General features: G+C 40.1%; 1 protein-coding gene across 2 annotated transcripts in view; it reads left to right on the forward strand.

Moving 5' to 3' along the window:
• Window positions 1-1,287: 1,287 nt before the first annotated feature.
• The window catches only part of EDNRA (endothelin receptor type A), a 31,241-nt gene continuing 16,290 nt past the window's right edge, over window positions 1,288-16,238 (forward strand). Inside the window, exons 1-2 of one of the 2 annotated variants that reach the window (XM_021536588.3) lie at window positions 1,288-1,483; window positions 4,311-4,790. In XM_021536588.3, coding sequence (XP_021392263.1) covers window positions 4,389-4,790 — 402 coding nt within the window. In that variant the 5' untranslated portion in view covers window positions 1,288-1,483; window positions 4,311-4,388. The remainder of the gene's footprint in view (window positions 1,484-4,310; window positions 4,791-16,238) is intronic. The other variant, XM_085579283.1, reaches the window with a different exon arrangement.

Consider the following 16,238-nt stretch of genomic DNA (forward strand, 5'->3'; position numbering starts at 1 on the left):
TCTATTACCAAATTGTAGAGACTTTTTTCATAGTATATGGATAATTTAGTGGCTTATTAACTTTTATTGAACTTCACAGCAACCTGAGATTTTGAATTAAACTTTCTACCTGATTTGCAAACAGTAGGCTCCTTGTGATTCTCAGCTGAACATGTATGTTCCTTCATAGATCCTGTGCTTTGACACTTCATTTAACTGAGATGACTTTCTAGAAGTAATAAAATACTGCTAATCCAGTCCACCCAGTTGCTGGTTTTTCCTGTTCAAGATTCATCAGATTATTTCAAACATATTACAGAAGCATACTTTTAACTATGCAAAACTGAAAAAGTTAAAAAAAATTCCTACATTATTTAGTGCCAGATATTTTAACTTTTCAGGCCACAAGCATCACATTTTTTATTGTTCTTTCCAGTTTGCTTTTGCAGTTTTAGGACGACATATTTTTACATCTTATTTAGGAAGGTTGCCTTTTTTTATTCAGAAGAAGCCAATATATGTTTAGAAAATAATTTCTGTGGTACAACCAGATGAAAACTTACCAGGAAATGAGAAACCTGAAACGATTCAACAAAGGACTCAAAATTTCACAAACTTGCTAGCATGAAAGAAGGGATTTTGAAACTGTTTCCTGTACAAGCTGCTGCCTCTGATACGCATTTTTTTTCTCACTGTGAGAACATATCATTAGGTATAAGTGAACTTCCCACTTTTTCTGCACAGATTTTTTTGCACCTCTTTCTTGGTAGAAGAACAGTAATAGGAAACATAGGAATGACAGAAAATGCCTCACCCTTATTATCCTTGTAAATGCAACTAAAATATATTAGCAAGACATATCCTGGATGGATCAAAGAAATTTTCACTCAGGAGCCGTTTCTGCTTACGGATCCAGCATTTTTGAAACTCTCTCACACACAATTTTATTGATTGTTTCAGAGACTGATCCCGGCCAGCCCCGGGGCAAATGCATAGCAAAAGAGGTTTATTTAATCAGATTTCCCGTGGAAATCTGATTTTGCTCATGGATCGGTTTTTGCTCATGGATCTTCTGCTGTCTGGTGAGATCGGGCAAAGACCTTGCTGAGAATCCTGCGTGCCACTAGCAGGCAGCTACAGCAGTGGGTCCCGGGGCTGTGGTTCAGCTGAGTGCAGCGCGGCAGCCGTGCTCGGCTTCAGCGAGGGAAGGAAGGAGTTAAGGAGCTCCGTGTTCCCCTGTGCCCGGGAGGCAGCCTTTGTGTCTAACATTGGCGGGGGCTCCGTTCGGGCTGGAGGCTTGTTTTAATTGGGGGAGGGGGCAGTGAAGAGGGGACGCTCCGACCTCTTCAGTCTGTCTCTTTCGTTCACTGATTCTGCGGAGGTGGGGATTTTCAATTCCACCCAGTCAGACGCAGGCAGGAGGATTTGGTAAGACTATCCCAGGAAAAGCCACTCCGAAGGAATTCTCCGAGGCGGCGGCGGCGGCGGCAGCCCCAGCATGAGGGTGAGGCGGGCGGGGAGGCGGCGGGGGGAAATGCGCGGGATGCTGCGGGAGCACATCGCCGTCCCACGCCGGGAACAGCCCGGCCCGGGCCGCGGGCACCTTCCGCGCCGCTGGAAACGCCCCGGACAGCGATTCGGTGCCGGTGGTGCACCTCTGTGTGCGGGTGTGAGCGTGTGAGAGAGAGGAAGGGAGAGACAACAAGAGACGGGCATAAGGCAGCTTGGGGGAACTGTTATTCCATAAAGTTTAACAATGTATGGATCTTGCCGGAGGCTCTCTATATAGGCTGCAGGGCGGGCAGCCCTGGCTTGCCCGTGCATATTGGGATTGATCCTTCGCTGGTGAAGCCAGGATCCTTCTCGCCTCGGAGAAGGAGCAGCGGGCGGCTTCCCCTGGGAACAGCCCAGAGAATCCCCCTTGCCGGCGTTGTTCCCTTCAGCGCCTTCCTGCCCTGCTCCGCTTCATCCGCTCCTGTTCACATCGCAGCTGCCTTACACTCAACAAGCACCGCCAGCGTTTTAGCTGGTCTTTGGAACAATTTCATTTCCACTAGTGCGGTCTCTTGCGAACCTCGGCATGGGAATTTTTCAGGCTTGATACTCCAGGCAAGTCAGGAATTTAGTCCCCTGCATCCGCGGCTGCTTCAGCAGCACTGCAGGAGCACACGCACAGCACGGGCGGGTGGCTCCCACATTAACAGAGCACCTCACACCCTCCAGGTACCCAGGCTGCTTGTGTGAAGGACAATCCTAAATTACCTTATCACAGAAAGTTATCAGGGATGCCAGCGTGTTACTCATACGAGGCAGGCTGTATGTTATATTCTGCAGCAAGATAAATACTGTAAAAATATGCACAAAGGAATGAAGAGCTGTCAGGAATCTATAAAAAAGTACCCTCAGTAGTTAGCCTATTAAAAACTGTCTAGTTTTTCTTATCGGGGAAAAAAAAAAGTTTCTTCCGGGAGAGGGAAGAGATGGTAATTGGAAATTTTGTTGCCAGCTTTGCAATGCTGGCAGCATGACTGCCATGCTGCCACAATGTTTATATGATATATACATCAAATTTTCACAAAAAGGGTCACAAAGTAAGGAGGAAACTAATATAACTACTAAAACATAGGGTTTGTGGGTTCTGTTCATATCTTTATCGCATATACTTGGAAAAGCCATTTAATACTGATACATATTTCCCATTTGTAAATTGAGGAACCGTAGTTATAGAAAACAATACAAGTATTAATCTTTGCCTGAAAATAATTACAGTCAAACATCTCTGTTATTTGTGGTAAGATTTCGAAACCTAAAGTGAACACACTTGCACCATGCTACTGCTAAGTGCTCTGAGATACCATCCTAACCAGCATTTAATTTAATTAAATAAAGAAGGACTTACTATTTAGTATGTTTAACTTTGAAATTAAGTCCATAGGAACTTGTAGTTGGCCATTTCCTGATCTCAAATACACCAGTAAAAGGATTGAAAGGTCTGTGAGGGACAGCACTCTGCATGCCAGACAGGAATAATCAGGTTAGCATTGCTGCTCTACAGATGTACTCACACACTTCCACAGACCACATACAACAGGAGCCTGCAGTACTAGTAAATATTTATACTCTGACTGCTCCAGAAGTACTATCAGTAAATTTTCTCCCTCCTTTTCTGGTAAATGTCTTGCTATAAACTCTGACTTAACAGCTCCACAGGGAATTAAATTAGGATTCATTTATTTAAAAGGATCCTCCCAAATACTTCAGGCGAGTCCCTGGAAATCAGAAAGTTATAAATACTTTATTTTCTACTCTTCCTTTGTCAACACTGCAGCACTTTGTCTTGTTTTGCAGACATAAGCCATGTTAAAAAAAAAAATCTCCATCTTAAATTAAACCAAGACTTCAGGAAAATGGACTTAAATGGCATCCTTAGATTCACTGGAGGTTTGGTATCTACAAACCCTGTGGCAGCAGTTACACACAGGCAGTCACACTTATTAAGGCAAGATTCTATGCTGCTTTCTTCCCTACCTGGAAATGTCATGAGTTGTTGCTTAGAATATTAAATAAATTATCTTTTATCCTTAAAGAGCTTCATTTTTTATTATTAACATCACCGTGCCTAAGTACTCAGCATGAGTTGCAATTATATTCAGGACCAAATGAGAAAGTTTGAAGGTATTTTCTTGGCCAGAGGTCTATCCTAGGACTATAAAATCTTCCTCCTGATAATTAGGGTATTTGGATCTGGTCCAGATTTTGATTTGAAATACATGCCTTTTCAGTTTTCATTTGAAATCCAGGTAATAAGTCAGACAAAAATAATATAAAGTATAATTGTTGCGGTACCTCAAAAAATACTCAGAAAATTGATGAATTTACTACCTTGACTTTTTAATGTAGTGCTTTTACCTTTAATTTCAAAGAAAAAATAAAAAGTTCTTATTTTAGCTAAAATACCATTCAGCAGTCTCCAAGTGAGGTCTACTTTTCCTGCAAGACTATATATTTAAACAGAATTTCATCCACCTTATTTTTTCCATCCTTGTACAAATTCTGTCTCAAGTTAACAGGGTTTTGTGGGGTCTTATTTGCATAAGCTATCACTTACTAAAAGGAATTTTTTGTGTTCATCTCTTGTCAGACAGGTAATGGGGGTAATCTAGATTTCAGAGTAGCACAGTGAGTATAAACAGGTGTTTATACGTGTGTGCTGCAGAGGTTGAACATTCAGATACCTTCCCTAAGTCAAAAACTGGATGTGACAGACTACCTGTTCTACTGATTATGTGGGTTTTTTCTTTTCTTTTTTTGCTTACGGTTTCTCTCCGCAGGTGAAAAAGTGAGAAGTATCTCACTGAAATACTGAAGAAAAAAGCATCTCGCTGAATTTGCTCACTGGGGACTTCAGGATGGAAGCCTTGTGTTTAAGAGTTTCCTTGCTGCTGCTGCTCCCAGGGTTTGTCCTCAGTGACAGCTCTGACAGAGACGTTTCCAATCAGAGCGACTCTGGAAATCCCCTTTCCACCTTCTCAGGGATGGAATCCAGCGTTCTCCTCACCACCATGCAGCCCCCGGTGTCCAACCAAACTGTCAAATGTTCCCAGCAGACTAAAATTGCTGAAACTTTCAAATACATTAACACCGTGGTATCCTGTGCTATTTTCATCATTGGGATGGTTGGGAATGCAACTTTGCTGAGGATCATTTACCAGAACAAGTGCATGAGAAACGGCCCGAACGCACTGATAGCCAGCCTGGCACTGGGAGACCTTATCTACATTGTCATTGACATCCCCATCATCGTGTACAAGGTAGGAGGACATCCATCCCAACTGCAGTTCCTTACAAGTTCCCTGGCTGTTCTCTGTGCTTCCTCTATTTAGTGCTCTTTTGTCAATGAATAGTGCAATTAAGGAAACAATACAACTCCTTTTTGTTCGGCAACAAACCCCTTGCTCTCAGGTCTCACCTCCATCAAGAAAAAGTGTATCTCCCATTAAAGGTGATATAGATCTTAGCTCCTAACCAAAGTGTGGCCTTGGGCATTCCACAGGAGCTCTTCATTTCTCATAGCTGCTACAGCTAGCAAAAGAATTTATGAGGGAAGGCTTTTTAGAAACTGTTCTCCTCCTTGATGAACTAGCATGCTATTTTTATATTATCCAATCCTTACTTCATATTTTTACAGAAAATACTCCCTGTGATATGTGGGCTTCATATTATGATTTTGAAGGCAGAGATTACATCAGTAAAGTTGAGCCTTAATGTTTTCATTTAATATTTATTAATAGCAGAGTCTCAAAATTATTCCATTTATATCACAGATCATTTCTGAAATATTAAATTTCATCTGGATTGGTCAAAGTGTAAAAAGGCTCCTCAGCAATTCTTTTATCTGGTATAAAGTTATCTTGTCCCAGTGTTTTGATTTTCGAATTTAATTAAACAAAGCCATAAAGCAGTGCTTTTTCTGATGCAATTTATGTTTACTAATAGAATTCAAGCCAGAACATGCTTGGATGAACAGAACTGAGCCCTTTTTTAATATATTTCATTGATATTAACTTATCTTAGAAAATCATCAAAGAATTTTGTAATCTGTCTCTTTGTGTACCGTAGACAGGTGCATAGCTGATAGGATATTTATCTTTTTCTTTCTTTTTTTTCTGTGTTTCTGTTTGTAAATAAAACACTAAGTCATATAATATATGTTATATTATTAAGAAAAAATGTTCACATTTTTAGCCCTTAAAGATTCTAATGACTTTTATTTACGTGTGTTTTAAATGAAACATTTTAATGCACGGTTTTATAATAACTGGTGCCCTGTGGTTTCAAACTGGATTTTTAGATGAAAGAAACAATGATTTTAAAACATGCATTTTGCATCTTTATAACACTGACATCATAACTGCATTATAACAGGTATTCATAGGACAACATCATAAAATTTGAATTAATTAATGGAAAAAATTCTTTCTATGTGCATATATTAAAATTTGTACAGAGGTACTGGGAGTCTGTTATTGTCCACCCCACCAGGAGGAAGAGGTGGACAACTTATTCTAAGTAGCCGGAGAATGCTTCAGATCACCAGCCCTTGTTCTTGTAGTTGACTTTAACCTACCAGACATCTGTTGGCAACTTAACACAACAGAACAGAGGCAGTCCAGGAAGTTCTTAGAGTGTGTGGAGGACAAGTTTTGTCACAGCTGGTGAGCAAGCCTACCAGGGGAGGGACTGTGTTACACCTGTTATTTGCAAAGAGAGATGGGCTGGTGGGAGATGTGGTTGGAGGCCATTTGGGGCACAGTGATCATGAAATTATAGAGTTCTTGATATTTGGTGAAATCGGGAAGAACATCACTAAGACTTTTGCATTGGACTCCTGGAGGGCAGATTTTGGCCTATTTAGGAGACTTAATCAGAGAGTTCCATGGGAAGCAGCCCTTAAAAACAAAGGAGTCCAGGAAAGGTGGGTGTGCTTCAAAACAGAGATCTTGAGGGCACAGGAACAGACTGTCCCTGTGTGCTGAAAGATGAATCGACACGGCAAATGTCCAGTCTGGATGGGCAATGAGGTTTTGAAGGAACTTAGAAATAAAAAGAGGATGTATCATCTCTGGAAGGAGAGTCAGGTCACACAGGAAGTATTTAGGTAGGTTGCTAGGACATGTAGGAAAAAAATTAAGGGAGGTCAAAGCTCAGTTCAAACTTAATTTGGTAACTTCTGTAAAGGATAATAAAAAAATATTTTAACAAATATATTAACAGCAAAAGGAAGGGTAAGACCAACCATTGTTCTCTACTGGATGCAAGGGGGAACTCAGTAACTGCAGATGAGGGGAAGGTGAAAGTGCTTAACACCTTCTTTGCCTCGGTCTTTAGTGGGAAGATGTCTTGTCCTCAGGACAACTGTCCTCCTGGGCCCAGAGAGTGCTGGTGAGCTGTGCTGCATCCAGCTGGGGCCAGGCACCAGTGGTGTCCCTCAGGGCTCTGTGCTGGGGCCAGCTCTGTTCAGTGTTTTCATTGATGACATGGATGAGGGGATTGAGTCCTTCATTAGTGAATTTGCAGAGGACACCAAGCTGGGGGCATGTGTTGATCTGTTGGAAGGGAGAAGGGCTCTGCAGAGAGACCTAGAACAATTGGATGGATGGGCAGAGTCCAATGGGTTGGAGTTTAATAAGTCCAGGTGCCAAGTCCTGCATTTTGGCCACACTAACCCCCTGCAGCGTTATAGACTGGGGACGGTGTGGCTGGACAGTGCCCAGGCAGAAAGGGACCTGGGGGTGCAGTGACAGCCGGCTGAACATGAGCCAGCAGTGTGCCCTGGTGGCCAAGGAGGCCAAAGGCTCCTGGCCTGTGTCAGGAATGGTGTGGCCAGCAGGAGCAGGGAGGTCACCCTTCCCCTGCACTTGGCACTGGTGAGGGCACACCTCGAGTGCTGTGTCCAGTTCTGGGCCCTCAGTTTGGGAAGGATGTTGAGACACTTGAGCAAATCCAGAGGAGGCAACGGGGCTGGTGAGGGGCTTGGAACACAAACCCAGTGAGGAATGACTGAGGGAGCTGGGGGTGTTTAGCCTGGAGAAAAGGAGACTCAGGGGTGACCTTTTCACTCTCTACACCTTCCTGAGAGGTGGCTGTAGTCAGGTGGGGTTTGGTTTCTTTCACCAGGCAGCAAATGACAGAACCAGAGGACACAGTCTCAAGCTGCATCCAGGGAAATACAGGTTGGATATGAGGAAGAAGTTTTTTTACAGAAAGGGTGATAAAGTTCAGGAATGACCTGCCCAGGGAGGTGATGGAGTCATCATCCCTGGATGTGTTTAAGAAAAGACTGGACGTGGCACTCAATGCCATGGTTTAGTTGGGGTGTGAGGGCATGGGTTGGACTCAATGATCTTGAAGGTCTCTTCCAACCTAGTCATTCTGTGTGATTCTGTGATATTATCTATGGTGAAATGCAGCACCCAGTTCTGATCTTCCAGTTGTATAAATTACAGCTAAGTCTTTTAACTTTAACTGGGTTTAATATAACATAAATTTGAAGCTAGGATGACTGTAAATAATTATGGATGTGATTTAATGGGAATTCTAGTTTACACTTTCCAATACTCCATCTGGGAAGTTAAATTGTCAATTTGTTGATAAGATATCTGTAGAGTATTTTGGATTAACAAGTTGATGAGAAAGATTTGAGATTCTCCTGTCTTCCACAACTGGGTGAATGCCTAATGGGACATTGGACTGAGGTTCTTAGCTGGACTCAGAACCTACACAAGGCCAGGCTGGATGAGGCTCTGAGCAATTTGGGCTAGTGGGGGGTGTTCCTTTCCATAGCTGGGGGGTTGGAACTGGATGATATGTAAATCCCTTCCAACCCAAACCATTCAGTGATTCTATGACTGCTCCTCCCATGATGTATTACAGTTTCCTCCCTGGTAAATTACCCTTATGTCTTTATGGAAAATTGCCAAGGCAGCATTCTCACTTTTCATGGTATATCTGATAGTACATTTTAAGGAAAAATGGTCTGAGTTCTTTCAGACCCAAGTTTGAGAAAGAACAAGAATTTTTATATCACAATTTTTTCTAAACTTTCAAGAGCTCTGCTTCTTTTTTGCTAAGAGGAATGGAAATCTGGAATTAATTATGCCTTTCAGAATTGCCTTTTGATGGCCTTTTGAAAATTCTTTAGAAGTTTAGTTGAAAGTAACAAACCATTTTTTTTATATTCTCTTTATTATTTTGCAATACATTTTTTTCGATTAATTTTCTGTCACTTCTCTGGAATTTCATAGGTGCATTTGTCTTCATCTATCTTATATGATGAGCTGAACTGATTTGATGAATGAAATTTCCTTAGCCTACGTGAGAAATTATCTTTGTGCTGCAGAGAAGTACTGGATAAATAAAGGCTATGAACAGAACTACAACCCCTTGACACCAAAGTCTGTCAATTTCCACATGTAAGAAGGCAGAATTAAAATAACCTTTAAAACTTAATTTAGCTTTTAGTTATTTTTCAGTTATTTAACTTTCACAATAAATTACTTATAAATTATCATATACAACAACCTTGTTGTCTGAGGTTTGCTGCAAGAATTGTGATAAAGGGAAGCATTTATGGTTTTATAAGGGGTCTCTGGTACATCTGATAAGAAATGCAATTATTATTATTATAGTCCATTTTTCATATGAACCATTCATTAATGTGGATGCTTACATTAGGAGTTGGGTTTAAAGCTTGTTAAATGCCATTAGGGATCCTAAAATTTGTGTCACCTTTCCTCTTGAGTGACAGTGTGAAGGGTGGCCACTGGAAATACCATGATAAGATAATTGAAGTGATAGTCATTTATGGAAAAAAAAAATCAAATGTTTTTATTTTTGTTTTAAAGTAATTTTTACCTCTCTGAATTTTATTTTAAAAGATTCTTTTAGTTTCAGAGTCAGCCTCATATTGAACCACATATTCATATCCTACATATAAGTGGTGTCAAACACTTCACACCTCTTAGGTCAGATCTTTATTTTTAGGACAAAGCATGTCTGAAATTAGAGTAAACAAGCATTCAGCTGCATATTAAAATAACAAGTACTAGTGTTTTAAGATGGCCACATTGTATAGAACAAAATGTATAATACCTGTAATTATAATTGAATATAGGAAATAGTTATAATCACTTTCCTGAAACATAATGTAGCCTTAACTATTTTGAAAGTACTTTCAAAATAAAAGCAAATAATGCTACTAGTACTCAAATCCATTTTACAAACCCTTAGAAAGAAGCAGCTATAAAATTGTAAGAATTGGCAATGTAAGATCCCAGAATAATTGAGTCCTTCATTCTATTATGCGTTTACACAATTAACAAATATATTATGCTGGGAAAAAAGCAATTATATAATTTATGTCATCTGAAGATGTGGTCACAGGTGTTTGATGTTTTTAACCTTTCTTTGTGGTATAGTAGGTTCAAAATCTCACTCCTTACTTTCTCCAATTACTGTAATTATATAGTGCATTCCTCTTATTGTTAAGTGGATTGTGATGTGGGTAATATTCACTGTCCTTTGAAGATATTCTGGATGTATTAAAGCCCCATTACACTTAATTACCAAAATATTTCCACTTGAAGTATCAGTATTAAAAATCAGTATTAAAAATCTTAATAAATTGAGTTTTTCAGGAAGGGTGACAGTTATAAATCCAACCTTAATAGACCAAACTAGGAGAATTTAATTTTCAATCACTTTTTTATACCACCAGGACCCAAATAGCCTCCTCTTTTCCTAAAACATACCCATCTCAGACATTTTAGATGTCAAAGCCTAAAGCCCCGTATCAATAAGAATTATTTCTCTGCAGGGAAAAGAAGAGCAGAAAATAGAAGTCTTCTATTTTACATGGTTGTAGAGTGTAAAATATACATATATATTATCTTTTTAATATTAATACATTTTCATATGTTAATATATTAATATATTTACTTCTTACATTGAAAAAAAGAGATGGGCTCAACAGCAAGCAAACATGTTCACCCATTTTGTCTTCAGTGAAGGAAGACTCAGCTAAAGCCTTTCTAGTCATGGACATTTTTTAATGTCAGAGTGTGTGCGTAGGTGTCAGAGCAATCCTTTCTGAATCAAAAATTATTTGGCATATCTGAATACCTTCACCAACAAGAATTAATAATTATACCCACATGGGGATGGTAATTAACAACATTAGCACTGACCTTACAGGTGATAGAACAAGCAGCATCTTTTGTGTCAAAGGAGCATAAAGCCTAACCCACAGTACATAAAAAATTAAAGGCACTTAGAAAATAAACTCTTCTTTAAAGGCAGAATTTTTCATATGTATAGTGTGCATTTCTCAATGAAATACTAACACAAGTAAGAAATTCTGGGCCTCAGAACAACTACATTCTGGTTTTCAATAAATTCTTATCAGGGATTCCAAGAAGCAATGAATGGGTAGCCCAGTGTGATGCCGAAATCTATAGAACCTGTGCAAGCAAGACCTATTATTTGGGTGTATGTCCCCATGTAGTGACCAAACACAGCAGAAACCCAGAGGTAGCACAGGAATGATCACCGAGTCCTGAACGCAGAAATATCCCAAAATGGAGCAGGGAACAGAAATCCATCAGCAGTCTGTTCTAGTTACAAACTGCAGCTTCCCAGCAGATTGTGTTTAATGCACGTGCCAGGGTAGCAGTCAAGGAAGAGATTTTATATTCTAGGTCTTAGTTCAAGATCCACTCAGCCTTTAACTCATGGCTGTTCCTCAGGGAGTGGGACATTTGTTCCCATTGATGCACAGCTCTTCCTTCATCTTCAATTCCTCATCTCATGCCTGCCTTTCTGCTCTGTGGATTTGAAAAAGTATACAATACTTGGAAACTATAGGTGTAAGAGAATATTTTAGTGTGTTTTCTGTCTTTATTTCTCAACCAGCTGAACTCTACAGATAACAAGGAATTGTTTTGATTGTGCATATACAGGGCTGATGGGTTCTGCAGTAACTTCTTAGAAATTCTGTCACTCTTTTTAGCAACACACAAAGGAAAACACAGCTGAAAGAATAACAAAAGAAATATTATGCCCAGGGATTGAAAAAATTCCTTTCAACAAATCACCATGCACATACACACACCTTGCAGCTCATTTCCCTGAAGAAGAGCAGCTCAGCTTGAAAAACAGTTTACCTAACAGGATGGGAAGATAGCCAACATCATGGAAAGCAATCCTGCTTTGTAAACACCAAAAATACCACAAGGGAGATGCCTAGAGTTGTTGGGAATGCTTTGCTACTAAGTAGATTTTTGTAGAAATATAAGCATTTTAACAAGAACCTAAAACTTAGGATTACTTTTTCTTCCAGTTAGTTGAGACAGAATGTTCAGCTACAAAACCAGGGTATTTGTTTTCTTACTTTTCAGGATCTCTTGAAGCATAATATATTTTCCCTTGTGTAAAAACTATACGTTCCCTTCCATAGCTGCCTAAGCAGGAGAAAAACACTGTAGGCATTCAATGAATGGCATGAGACTCTTTGCTACCTTCACCTTTACTCAGCTGGGCTAAGATAAGCAAAATAGCAGAAAAAGTTCTGGCAGGGCGATTCAGAGTAAAAAATGTCTTTGATGGTTCTCATGCATCCTCACATAACCTTTCTTCCTTACAGGAAGAAAGCCAGTCAGTCTTTTATCCACCCAGAGTAGAAAAAAACACAGTTCTTGGTTGTAGCAAAATCAGGAATATATTTCCTGCAAAGAAGAGTTGAAGAGATACAGTGTGTTTTCTCTACCATCCAGGGTTGTGCATCTAAGTATAAGGAAATAAATTATCGCAAAACTGGCAGAAGCTTGAGCAATCATCTCACCATGTACTCAGTACTTGTCTTATGCCCTGCATTATAAAGGCTACCCTTGTTCTTTGTTTTTCTCTACTCTTTGTTTTCCTCTCATCACTGTCATTTCAAAATCTGAGGTTTTTCACTTCAGCAGTGGGAAGGAATACTTAGAGACAGGCTGTGTCCCTCTCCACCCTGACAGCTCTCCCTCTTTCCTGCAAAGTGGTGGAGCACAGCTGACTTGTGAAGCAAAAAAAGGATGAGCTTTGTCCAGCAAATTCTCTCCTGTATATATGGGTTTTAGGAAGAAGGGGAAGGCTTGAGAACATGCAATGAATTCTTAGCCTATGACATTTCATGAGGACAGAAGGGTCCTGTTTCAGTCACCGCAACCAAAATACCACTGCTGAGGAGTCAATTCATCCTTATTCCTAACTAAGCAGTCTTACAGATCAGAGATAGGTGAGACACTTCAGTCAGAATCATCATCTTTTGTCACTTAATGCAGTCAGCTCAATGGTATAGAACTCAGACACTTCTGTGCTGAGTCAGATATCACCTGGATTCCACCCAAAACACCAGATACCTTGTCTGTCCCATGCCTTGAATCAGACAATGGCATATATAATTGTAGAACACAATTTAAGACAGAGCTTTATCCAGACAGCTCAATATCTCCTAGAGGAAACTAGCCTTAAAAAAAATAAAAAGGAAAAAAAAGAAGCCAGCAACACCAAATGTGCTGATGTAACAAAACCAAAAGAATTTCCCTTATCTTTTATTCCGGGCTATGTGGCAAGGAAAGAAAATCACCAGAGACTACACTGCTTTTGTAACTGCTTCTCCCAAGTTAGGAGATGTTGGTAACTTACACAACTGGATTGTACCTCTACAAATGAAATCTGCTGGCTTGGTCCCTTTCTCCATTACTGTACAAGTGTAACTTAAGCTGTGGAATAAAGAAGATATTTCTATTTTTCCTGAAGATAGAATAGAACCTGTTATAATATTGGCTTTTTGCAAATATTAAAATGGATTTTATATTTGTGGTGTTAAAGTAACTTTGTTATAAAGATATAGTTTGTATTTCTGCTGTTACTTAAACTTAGACATAGTAGTGAAATATCGATGCTTGTGTTAAAATGCGTGCTTGGATGGGATAACATCCAGGGAACATAGGATGAGGACACCTGCTACAGATATCCCAACTATCAGCACTCACTGTCTGAAGACAGCATGGACCAAGGCACAAACTGGAAGTGATAAAAGAGAAGGAGCCAAAACCACAGCCAAGAAACACGCACGCTCTAAAAAGTCAGACCCAAGGAGGGGCCGTGTAAAATAGTTCCTGGAAAATGTAAACTAGTTCATGGATATGCATAGGAGTCTATGAATATGCAACAGGCTGATGTAAGGAAAAGCACTTTAAGGGGTATCCTCAAAGATAACAGAGTGGTCTTGGCTCAGTGCCAAGATGCACCCAGCCGTAATAACCTTAATAACCTTTGCTCTATGGTCCTTGTCTCCTATTGTCCTTTATTAAACTTCTTACATTTTCACAGGAGAGTGAATGTGTATTTCACAAAGCTGACTTCCATGGTTGTGCCAGAGTTGTTCCAGCAGTATCATGGAACATTTAAATGCCATGAAACTCAGGAGAGTTTCCTAGATGGCAGCAGCACGAGGGGCAAGCCCCGCTTGTAAGGAACACAGTTCCATTTCTGGGGAGAACATCTTGTGTGTCAGCACAACAATGGTCCCATGCGGATATAGGAAGAGCAGTCTCTAGAACACTAGGATTAAATCAGAGCAGGAAAGGGCAGGAATGGAGCCTTTGCTGCCATCCTCAATGCCACATGGCAGAAAGAGGGGACCTCCTGACATGCACTTGTTGAGCTGAACAAGTTTTAATAGAGCAGCTCAGAGCCAGTTCTGATCCAGCACCCAACCAAGCCCATCTGTTTTGGGCTGAGCTCCAGGGCCATCATCTTTCTGCAAACACACAGAAACAGCCTGGCATGAGATAAACAGTGCGGCTGCACATGAGCATGATCTGGGCAACACTCATGTGGTGGGGTTACAACATCCTCTCTTTCAGGCTATATATAAATTTCCTGGGATGCACAGTGGGACTTGATGTTTTGTACATCAGCTACCATACTGAGGGGGGGTTAGAAAATAGCAACAGCAGAATAAAATCAACGGAGTGACATTTAAAAATCACTGCAAAGGAATGTTCTCAGTGCTGATGTCTTGTTTGTCTTCAGCTGCAGCTCAGGGCAGAGAGGCCATATAAAGCAGCAGAGAAGGGAGGATGCTCAAGGAAGCTGTGGCTGTCTGGTCACTTCACTGAGTTTTTAAAGAGCAGCCTTGATTTCTGATTCCAGTGCAAAAATACATGTTGAACACACTCTTTTCTCAGGAATTGCACCACAGTATGAAATACTCCTAAGTAGCAAACTGCACAAGGGAAAATTGTGTTTCCTTTGTCACATGTCTTATTTTGAAACCTCAGAGATTTTGTAAGTCGGTTTGCAAAACCACAATCCACTTCCACAACTCATAGAGAAGTGGGACACAAGTAGGAGCAATCAGTCTGATTTCTTCTATCCTAGAGCCTTGAGAGAAAAATGTAATTTTCTAGAATTTTATAATCATTTTGTTCAGATATTAGAATATGCAAGAGCACTCAAAGAGCAAAGCCAGTAGTTCCAGTTCTTGAATTGCAGCTAAGTAAATCAGGATTAACTAAATTAAATTCTTGGGTTCATTTTTTTAATACAAAATAAATGTATTATTTCCTTCTGAAATTTCCATACCATGCCAGGGCAGAACAAAGAGAAATGGACTTGTTTTGATGCAGAAATTAGTAAAACTAAAGACAGGACCAGATCTGCTGACTAAAAATATCTGCACAAGAAAAAAATTGGCACCTGATCCAAGGGGAAGTAATGAATGCACAGCTGATGCCGAGTGATAATGGAGTACACCCCAGAAAAGATTGCAAAGTCCCAGGGATTTTGATTAAAGTCCACTTGAAAAGAATGTCTGATGATTTGGTACTGAGATTACTTCAATTAGTGCAAAGTGTAAGAAACAAAAGGAATAAAATACTTTTAATCTCAAAAAAGGAGAGCTTCCTGGGGTGTGGGTAGAAGTGTACATGCTGGAAGCATGATAAAGCTTCCCCATGAGGAGTAATGAGTTAGTGAACCTTTTTCAAGTACAACACTTTTCTTTTTGAAGCTAATATTTGCCTTGTAGTAGCAGTTTCACAGTGACTACAAAGTGCTTGTTCGTTTCTACTGCTGGTGTAGCTACAGCCACAGTCAGGGCACTGAAATGAATAGGTGGTTTTCAGCTGCCTCTTAAAGTGTGACCTATAATGATAAATGGGTTTTGGGGCTCTGGTTGGCACAGGGGATTGACAGAAGTGTGCTAGAGCTGCTTTTCCATGGCAGTGCCATTTATAATTTAGTCTTCCCAGCCTGAGAGCTACTCTGATTTTACCCAAACCAGCCAAGAGTTTGGAGGTGAAATTCCACATGACTACAACATGGTTGAATTGCTATGGGTCCTGATTATCCCTTCTTTTTTCAACTTTTTTTGTGATAAAATCTAAAATCTCATGTGAGAGCTCTTGGCAAAATGCAGAATATGGTCTGCATACATTTGTTCCAATATTGAAAACCTATCTGGAAAACAATTCTGCTGGAGCTTTAAATGCATTTCATTCAGTCTACAAATACAGAAGGAATCAGAGGAACTAACCAAGAGCTTGCAGATATAAACCTATCACTTTTGTTACTGAAGGTATTGACTACTGTTAAATCACCAATCCTAGCAACACAATTCCTAACCTTTTATGAAAAGGGGGATTTCCTTTCATCAA

This window comes from Lonchura striata, chromosome 4, assembly GCF_050655825.1.
Source record: "Lonchura striata isolate lonStrDom1 chromosome 4, ASM5065582v1, whole genome shotgun sequence".
Lineage (NCBI taxonomy): Eukaryota > Metazoa > Chordata > Aves > Passeriformes > Estrildidae > Lonchura > Lonchura striata.